Source organism: Charadrius vociferus, unplaced genomic scaffold, assembly GCF_000708025.1.
Source record: "Charadrius vociferus isolate BGI_N301 unplaced genomic scaffold, ASM70802v2 scaffold370, whole genome shotgun sequence".
NCBI classification, from domain to species: domain Eukaryota; kingdom Metazoa; phylum Chordata; class Aves; order Charadriiformes; family Charadriidae; genus Charadrius; species Charadrius vociferus.
In genome coordinates, this window is record NW_009646744.1 from 2,187,989 (window position 1) to 2,198,485 (window position 10,497).

The 10,497-nt window shown below is 46.4% G+C and overlaps 1 protein-coding gene across 2 annotated transcripts in view; it reads right to left on the reverse strand.

The window, feature by feature from the left end:
* FSTL4 (follistatin-like 4) overlaps positions 1-5,498 on the reverse strand; it is a 242,366-nt gene extending 236,868 nt beyond the window's left edge. For both annotated transcript variants that reach the window (XM_009890835.1, XM_009890828.1), the window contains exon 1: positions 5,370-5,498. In XM_009890835.1, coding sequence (XP_009889137.1) covers positions 5,370-5,498 — 129 coding nt within the window. The remainder of the gene's footprint in view (positions 1-5,369) is intronic.
* Between the last annotated feature and the right edge of the window lie 4,999 nt (positions 5,499-10,497).

The following is a 10,497-nucleotide window of genomic DNA, read 5'->3' on the forward strand; positions in this document are numbered from 1 at the left end:
AAACTGACTTACAAGCAGGAAGAACACACACACGGTAGAGAATACATTACTAATAAAAAGTCTTAAAATAAATACCAGGATATTAGACCTTCAACTGCATATAAAATTTGATACACTGTACATGTTTTATTCCAAGCTCATGCTCCGGAATTATGCCTCTACTTGAATTATAAGCAAAAGCTTTTATCAAAAGCCTCTGCAATTTTGCACCTTACTTCCCAAAGCGCTCCTTTCGCAGCCTGTCGGATTAGGAAACACGACTTTGCTGGGGGAAGGAGCACAAAATCATCCCCATGACTCCCCCGCTGCCTGGAACAACCAACTGTGGTCTTCGGCCGCAGCAGTAAGTGACACAACATTAAGAACCTGAAGATAATTAGGAATTTCAGCAGTAATTGATACCTCTGGACAAGCACAGTTGAGGCTGTGAGTGGACTCCAGAGGGATGCTGTATCCTGTGCAGGATGGCACTCAAGGGCTGGTAAGACCACACGTTTGCGGTCATAGTGAAGGTTACGGTGACATTTATTACTTGGACATTTTAAGCAGTGCAGGTGCCACACAAGTGATAACTAATGATCAAGTCAAACGATGGATATCCTATACGGCCAATACCTTCCAAATGCCAATAAAAAAATTTGTGGTACCTTACAGAAATGAGCACTTTTGCTACATTCATTAGCATAAAAATAAGTGTTAGTATAACTCCATATGATACTTTGAGGCTGGTGATATAACTGAAGGCATAAAGCAAGGTAAGGTAACATAATAATGGGTAAAAATGATCAAGGAACTGAAATATTGGCACAGCCAATCTTGTTTACCCTTGAACCGTGCTGTCACCATCCAAATTAGATACAGCACCGCACAGCGACAGCATCTTGCTCCTTATGGGAAACAGAGCTGAGGTGCACCAGTGAGGGATGACCATCTTGCAGCACGGAGAGGGGCAAAGCAAACGCGCCAGTGCCTGGATCTGCAGGAGCCCTTGGAGCATCACTTGTGATCCCTGCGCTGGAGGACCTCCCCAGGGACACGGCTGGTCGCCCCACAGGAGCATGGGGTGCTGCGCACACGCTTCTGGTGTCTCCTGAGACTTCTTACACAGGAGGGTGGGTGGCAAAAATAGAGCATGGCATGAAAGCCAAACGACAGCAATGAAGTATTTCTACAAAACGACTGAGCAGTTCTGGCTCCATAGCCCCGAGCAGACCCCAGGACATCCGCCAAGTCTGCACTGTGACCTCTCTAGGAGCTATGGACTTCGGCCATCCAAAGACTGGTGACATCCAAATAGTTCCTTTAACAATTCAGCGCAAACCAACTGTACGTGTCCATACACAGGATTATTCTCCACTTTCACACTATCCAACCAGGACAATGTGGTTCAGGCAACCTGCCAGCACTGCCCCGGCAAACAGAACATGGAATTTTATTGCCGAGACGCAGCACGTCTGTGCCGACCTGTTTGAGGAGCTCCCTGCAGCAGACGGGAGACCCGCTCCTGGAAGAGCCAGCGGAGATCCCCAGCACTGCTCTGCTGCGCCACAGGTTGAGAAGGGGAGATGAGAAACTCGCCCCGGGAACCACGGCAAAACCAGCTTGGCTTCAGCCTGTGCAGAAAAGCAGCCTCTCGCACAGAAAGCGGGGAGCAGGAGAAGGAAAGCTCACTGTCAAATCCCTATAGTTAAAAAGATGCTTTTGTAAAACACCTCGGTAGGTTGAAAAAAAAAAAAAAAAATCAGTCTGAGCTACCAGTGTGCATTACTCTGGAGAGACCGAGTGGAGTAGTACCACTGGCTTTCCAGCAGAATCTCCTGGTGAAGTTCTCCTCCAAACAGAATCTTAGGATTACTGAGGTTGGAAGGGACCTTCAAGATCATCAGGTCCGACCATTACCCTACCCTGACAAAATCCCCTCTAAACCGTGTCCTTAAGTACCACGTCCACTCCTTTTTTAAACACCTCCAGGGAGGGCGAATCCACCACCTCCCTGGGCAGCCTCTTCCAATATTTGATAACCCTTTCAGTGAAAAAAAAAAATTTCCCAATATCCAATCTAAACCTGAGCTCCGGGGTTATTTCAGATCCAGGTTGTTTCCGTCTTTTCTGCTACGCTTATGCTGGAAACTCCCTTCACGGCTGCTGGCAATGACTCACAGAGCTACATTTTTGGGAATTCCTTTCAAGAAAGGAGAGGTGACCACAGTGACACCACGTGGGGCTCCATGGCCAACTCAAAGTCCTTCAAAGCCAGCACAGAACTGCCTATGAAGCGTGGTCACCTCCAAAACATCAGATTCAGCATGGGAACAGCCTTGCTGAAGGCAGAGGCAAAACCTGTCCAAAAATATCACCCCGGAGCAGTGAGCTCTATATATTTAGGTATTTTGGCATACGTTCCACTCAGTAGGATTTAGTGCCATGGTGGCTCAACTCTGGGAAGCTGCACCTCTTAGCTCTACAGAAGTCCATGTGCAGCACCCAAAAGCTTCAAGAGGTTCCCAGCACCCTCCGGAACCAGCCTATGAGAAGCTTCACAATGTAAAAGTGGCAGCAGTATTCCCCAAAATTAATACGGACCAGGCAAGTTGCAGCTTTTCAGTTAAATACTAACCTCATCCTTATTTTAATTAGGTTTTCTATTGCAGTTCATTCTACACCCATGGAATTTCAAGCTGGAGGCACATGTTTATTAACTATTGTCATCAGGACTAAAAAAATATTTCAGAAAACAAACCTCTGCTCAGGAACACCCCACAAGTTTGCGAGGTGGAAGGCTGAGCATCAGGAAGATGTACACCATTGCTACATCAGGGAGTTAATTTCTCATGCAGAAGGGCTGCACATTGCAGTCTGTGGCCTCAAGACTTATTTTTTCCTTTATAAATGCAAAGCACAACTGCAATAATTCTACCACAGACCATGAAGAAATCGATTTAGCAATCTGAACATAAATTAAGCAATGTTTTTGATTCAGTAAACTTGTTCCTATGTAGATCAGAACAAGTATTAGCGAAGGTCAGTGACCCATACCCAAGTATTTGCTTTGATGAAGTTCATAGGAATTTTAGATCAGAGCACGCTTCAAATTATTTGACCTGAAAATTAACCCTTTACATATTTTTAAGCAATTTTAGTGAATCGCTAGGAGCTTTTCTATTTGTGATTCAGTGTTTTAAATGCATATTAATGGAATTACATATTAATCAAACCACGAATTTGGTAACTAACAAACTTCATGAACAAAGCTGAAGATGACAAGAAAAGGATTTGGGGTTATTTTTATTATTGGAAAGGTTTTATGGATAAATTGTTTTCTGAAAGACAAAATAAATGCCTTTTGAGAGAAAACAGCAGTTATCTCGATTTTACTGACCTACCTGAAAGCTATGTTCAGGGCTTCCAGATTCACCTTGGTGTTTGGTGTCACACTGTATAAACACTTTCTTGTGGAACGAGCTTTCTGTACAGTTACTTTTAAAAAAAGTCTGCGTTATAACATACATCCCTTGAAGCTACTTTAACTGTATTCTTTGTACTTTAAAAATTTTAATATTCACACCTGTTAAATGCTGTGCAAATCTGAACAAATACATTTCTAGCTTAGATCCTTTCACCTCAAGCAAGATCAAGTAATTGGTGCAATAACTTCATGGTTTTTAGAGGAAGATCAAATGAATTAATGTCTTTCAAGTAGTATAATAGTTCTACTCTTTATGTTAAAGTAAATAATTTGAGTAATGAATTTAATTCCTCAGAGTAACTTCTTCAAAAAAATCAAAACTAATATGCATTAGTGAAGAAAGATTTTTTTTTTAATGCAAAAGCAGGCAAACTATTTAATTATTTCTAATAAAAAAAGCAAAAGCGATCTGAGACAATACGAGAGTGTTTAACAGAGCACCAGTGTACTACCCGAGTCTGCACCGCAACAAAAAAAGAACAGTGCAGGTGTGGAGGGGAACTGTTTCTCTTCACTTTGACAGAACAGAGGATGGATTCCTCAAGCAAAAAGTGCACCTGAGGCAGAACTCAGAACTGCAGAATCTCCAACTCCACCGAAATGATTTTCGAGTCCTGCTAAGCAGCGAAAAGCATCTTTTTAATTACCTTGAACTGCTTTATTGAAATAAGGCATACAACTGCGGGTATTTGTAGATGGGATGTGACTGGGAGAAATGGGATTCTCTACATAGAACAAAATCCTGAGGCTTAAATAGATCCAATTGCAGCACGAATCCATCGAGGGCTCATCCTTAGCCTGGCACTGACTAATGTGTCTGCCAGAGCGTAAGCGTTCTAGGCAATGGCAGTTAAAAAAATACCAAAGTCTCCTTTCCCTTGCCTCCCCCCCCACCTCCCGCTTTCAGGCACGTGACCGATCAATTAGCAAACCTACGATAACCAGGAACTAATTAAATAACTAAAATTGTTTCAGCATTCGTCATTTTCTTTTCATGAAAGTCCCATTTCTGGATTTTTATGGCCTTATTCGCAATGCCTCAGACATGTGAGAACCTGAGCCCACCCACGCTGCAAGCGCCGGTCCAGAAAGCCACCGTCCCTGCTGGGACAGCCGGCACCAGACACCCATCAGGATGGGGACCCGCTTAATACGTATCGCTGCAACAAATGCCAACGCTGTCACCTTCAGCACTGGAAACAGGTCCAGTTGCTTCTCCACTCCCACAAACCCAAGGACCGAACGCTGAAGAGCGCATCGCCGTCCTGCACCAAGGCGTCAGGAGTCTCACCTCCGCATCCGGCCAGGCATCAGGGGTCCTCTCCAGCTGGATTCAAGGTCACCATCCCTCCTCCCTATGGCCACCAAGCTCCCTTGGCCCTTTCCCATTACTTTGCGCTTCGCGGAGGTTTGACACCAGAAAGTCAGGAGGGAAACACTCTGGGCAGTAACTGTGCTGGTTCTCTCAGAACCACCTATGGCTCATTTTCCTTTTTTTAAGCAGCAAGAGGACTTTTTTTTTTTTCAGGTTTCACCTGAAGGTCCAGTGACCCAAATGAAAAGTCAGGACAAAATTTGCTTATTTAAATTTAGTTTCATTGGTCCCAGCAGCCCCAGGACAGAGCGCACCATAAAGACTTTGGGGCAAAGATGGCATCTCCACAATGGTCAGATGCAAAATTTCACTCCCAGAACGATGGCAATATACTCAAAAAGTATAAGAGCTTCTGCTTCACAGTTTGTACCCAATCACTGCTTCTTCACTGACCTCCTCAGCAGGTGTTTAATACAAATATACATGGATAACCCCTCACTTGTTTTGTTTTCACAGTACGGACAGCCTGAACACAGCACAAAAACAAACACGAGAGTTGTAGCTGCAGCAGCAGCTGATGTACAGTACCTCCTGATGCAGCCTCCCCACGTCCGAATACAGCCTTCGGCTCCTGTCCGCGTCCATCCATCCCCTTGTCACCGACGGGAAAACCCCAAGCAATACGAGAGAGAACCAAAAGCTTCTTGATTTCATCATTTCGAGTCTGTTGAAAACAAGAGAACAGGTATCAAACAATCATCTCGCAACAAAACGCAGCTCAGGTTCAATAACGCTGCAGAAGCTTCAGCTGACGGTGCCCATCCACACTCGACCAGCGCCGATGGAGCTTCGCAGACTCTCACAGCACACATGGAAAAACACCAATTTTCCCATTTTGCACCCATCAGTGTATCGGCAATGAATTCCCACAGCGTAGCAGTTTTGTGAAATATTTACCCCGAAACTATCCTCCACATGCTGTTTCCACGCAGCACCTACAGAACCGGAGCTCTGGGATCTCCAAATCTATCTACTGTGGCCAAGAGCAAACCACATCAAAACACACAATTATGGTACTGCGGAGGCCAAAGGGTGACTTTATCCCATCTCCAGACCCCCCAGCAGCACAGCATCACTCACAGCCAGGGACTCACACTCGTACCCTCAGCAGATCTTCAGAAAAGCTCCGGACACCCACACTCAATTCTTTGACCACTGAAGGCTTCCAGCAATGCGAGAGAAATTATCATTGATGCAGAGGATGATGAGGCTGCCTCGAGCAGATACTGCCACCCCCTTCGGCTGAGACCAGGTTTGCAGGTCCAGCGGGCAAGCGGGGGTGTGACAGCTCACACCCAAAACATGGGAACGGTCATTCTTCCCCCAGATGAGGGTCACCAAACCCACTAAAACTTGCAAGAAAGACCCGAAACAAATTCAGTGCTGAAGAAGGTTGACGTGTCTGTCCAACCATGATGTAGGTGGGCCCCACCTGGGGTTGTGATTTCTCCACTCATTTACCTCTGTCCCAAAACAGAGACATCTCCAACCCCTCCCAGAGTCATCCCAGCACCATCTCCCTGTGTCCCACCACAGCCCCGTGCCACCCGTGAAGAAGCAAGTAAGGATTCCCACCTCAACAGCACCCACTCTGAGCAGTGGTTCTTGCCTTGTGTGTGAGGGGGTTAATGAATTTGGGAGTAAGACCAACGCAGCTACTCAAAGTATTGTCAGATGGGACCACCATCTACCATCTCTTGCCCAGAGAGGTTGTTGAGGCCCCATCCCTGGAGGTGTTCAAGGCCAGGCTGGACGTGGCCTTGGGCAACCTGGGCTGGTGGGAGGTGTCCCTGCCCAGGGCAGGGGGTTGGAACTCGATGATCTTCAAGGTCCTTTCCAACCTAAACCATTCTATGATTCTACCATGTTCTACACATGCGTCACACGGTGCTGGCCCCCGGAAGCTCAGCCAGGAGAGCTCTGTACGTCATCTGAACTTTTTTTGGCAACGGGACACCCGTTGGTGTCATTACTTTTCACATTAAAAATACCAAAGGAGCCTTCAGGCCCGGTACCATTTCCACGGGAGCTGAGGGGAGTTTTGACCTTTCACAGCAGCTGCCGAGGATGCTAACGCAGACCCGTAACGAAGCATAATGACCACTTCACGAAGCAAACGGTGGCATTTCTACAGCACGCGAGCGACAGGCTGCCGCTTGGTTTGAGCAATACACATTAACAAGACCGGTTACCTGCTAATTGCAAAATTAAGCCTCACAGAATTAAGTCGCCGTGACATACCTTGTCTTGGCAGGACCCATTTTGCAGCGTTTTCACGCTGTGTGTTTGCTGCGGGGTTCGCCCAAGCTGCGGCGCATCACTAGGAGTCCCGGAGCCGGGACCATCGACACCAGCGCCGGTTTGGGCTCAGTCATTTCGCCCACCCACAGACCCCGCGTGGGCAGAACGAGCGCAGCCGCACATCACACCGCGTTCAGGCGCTGCTTTTGCTCGGCACTAACGTAAACACCCTGAATTGAGAGCACTCAGGATGAAATCAAAATTTATTAGGCTCTCTAAATTCCAATTAGCAACCTCGGATGTAACATTACTGGGGCTACAAATAAATGTTTAATAAACCAAAGTCACTATATCAATAAGCGACAAGTACATTGTTCCATTATGGATGGCTCTTGCACAGCACTACTGTTTCTCACTTTTTTTTTTTTTTTTTTTACAGAGGCATTTTGTATGCTCGGTTGATACCATCACAGCAAATACAACTATTTCACTTTGCAGTTCTGGAGACCTCTGACTCATAACACTGCTCGAAATTACAATCCTAGAGCAAAACAGGGGACTAGCTAGTTTCATGTATATTTAGTAAATAACTAACTGCTAGAAAACATGACGGTGTTTGGACTGGGATGCCTGTAACACTGATGGAATTGAAAGGGCAGCCTCTACCTGCTAGAAAACTCCACTTGTTTTAAAAATGGAATTTGTAGAACATCTTTCTCTAGTCAGTTTAGGAATTACTTATTTTTATTGCATGCTGACTGACGGTACACTAATTGCTCTCACTTACAGTCAGAGGAGGACACACTAATACACATTATGTGTCTGAATAGCCCAAACCAAGCAACAAATATGCACCATAAATATCAAATGAGGGTTAACTCCGAAATCGTACAGCATTTTCACGCCACTTGGCATCCTAAACCACAGCTCAGCACTGCCTTACCCTGGGCTATGTGGAAGGCTCCTTGCAGAATCTGCTCTGCAGCTGCATCGTGTACTACAGCTACCGGATTGCAGTCTGAAGTTCCCTGAAGTCAACAGGAAAAATTCAAATTGATTGCATAGATCCAGACCACCGCTGTAAACTCGGACAAGTTTCACTACCGATTTCCTTTCCTCACTCAAGTGAGGGACAGATTTGCACGACGTGAGCCTGCACGGACATCACCGCCCAGATAAATCAAAGCCCGCGTGTGGAAGTGTCTGCACAAAACAAGCAGTTGCACTCAAAAAGGCAAAATAAATGAACAGCATTTGTGGCTAAACACTAGAAGCCCCTCAAGAGCTGGAGGGGGAAGATTCACACACCTGCTCTTAGCAACGTCTGTGAGCAAACAGAGACTGATTTTCATCTACGGTGTAATGCAGAAATTAGTAATTGTAATGCAGATGCTAGAATGAAACCAGACTGTTTTTGTCTTAAAGCAAACAAAGTTGAGCATCGCATCCATTTGCGGCATTTCCTTTAGTTTCAGGGGAATTACTTCCAAAGCAATTTTGGCTCTTACAGAAGATGCTATACAGAGCCTGTAAGTTCACGTAAAGCCCGTCGTTTCTTCCTCCGAGCTACAACAGCCCTACAGCCTCCCTCACCAAGGAACCCCACCAGAAGCCCAGCAGTGCCATGCCACGCTCCGTGGGGACCCTGTGCCGTGGGGCCAAGTCCTGCCGGAGCACCGGCGGTGGCAGAACATCCATCCTCACATCGCGTGGGTTTGTGCGGACACCAACGCGCAGGGAGAGGCTCAACTGGCAAGAAAAATCAGTGCAGCGCCTCTGAGTGAAGAGGAAGAGCCGCCAGCAGAAGCGAGCCAAAGACACAAGCACAGGTTTTAGAGCTGCCCAAGCAAAAAAGGGTCACCTTGAGAGAGGAAGGGGACTAATCACATTGGCCACTTCAGTGGAGAACACCACAAATTGTCTAAAGCACTTCTGTGACCCGCAATAGGAGCTGCCAAACAGCTAGATTGCTGCAAAGATCCCACAAGTTTTTCCCCCCACAACACCGAAGCTTTAAGAATTCAATTATTACGACTGTAACAAGATTAAAGAATTTGCCAAAAGCAGTTATTTGGTTTGGTTGTGCGGCTAGTGAAATTGTGGCGCTTTTTTTCAGCATTGAGAAATTAATAGTTCACAATAGCTTTTAATAATTTCTAAGCAGCTTCACATTAGAAAAAGGTTGAACTTAATTACCTGAAGTTATGGCTGTTGCTATAGCAAAAGGAAAGCATTCAGACCAAACTGTTACCTCTATATAAATTGGCTCTATTAACACCAGATAAGAATCTGGTCCTCAGTTCCTCTCCCATCAACTGTTCCAATTGCTTCAGCCTTATCTAAACAGCATTTCTATGGGCTGCAAAAGAATTTTGATGTCCATAATTTCTTGTTGAGGGCTACAAGTGCTACAAAATTAAGCTACAAAATTATGGAGAAAATCATTCTAAGATAACCCTTCAGCAAGACATAACGAAGCCAAGTAACAATTTCAGCCAGCTACCTGCAGCATCTTAGATAAATACTTGATGTTTTGATGCATTACGAACTCATCAGCATCAACTGTGATGTTTTAAGTACAAACCGGACACCTCATTTGAGCAAACGCATACATAAGAATATTTCATTTGATCTCTAAATCCTCCATGACACTTCAATGTTTCCCAGAAGAAATCTGGGGAACATCAATCCGGCAGGGATGAAGGAGTGCCAAGCAGCTCCTAAAACCTCACAGGCGTTTAACCTTTGTTTTCCAGGCTGCCTCGGTGACACTTTGGTACATTTTGATGCCAGGTTTCCTCCGAGGTTACGCTCAGAGAAGCCCCATACCACCCCCTCCATCACCCTCGGGCACCCCGCGGCAGCCCCACCACCAACAGAAACGGGTCCTGCAGAGGACCTCCTGCACTCACAGAGCCCGGAGGGGCTCACCGAGAGACCGCACACACAGCATCATCTCTCTCCTCCTGTCCCTTATCCCCGGGGCTGCCGTACGCCTTCAGACCCAGTATATCTCCCCTACATCTTTTCTACATTTCATAGCTTAAAGAGAAAACCCGTTCTGAGATAACCTTTCAGCCAGACACGCTGAAGCCAAACCACAATTCCAGGCAGCCGCCTGCAGCACCTTCGCTAAATACTTAAAGTTTTGATGCATTACGAACTCATCGGCATCACCTGCGATGTTTCGGTACCGACCAGACACCCCACCGGAGCAACCGCCTACCTCAGAATATTCCACCTGAAGGCGGGAAGGGCTCCCAGTGCCTCTTTTAAAGGGGGGAAAAATAAAAATAACCCCCTCCCTCCCCGGCCGGCTGCAAACCGCCAGCTCGGGCGAACTGCACCGGGGAGGGGAGGATTCTCCCTCCCTGCACCCGGCCCCGACGGGGCGCTCGGCGGGGACGGCCACCGG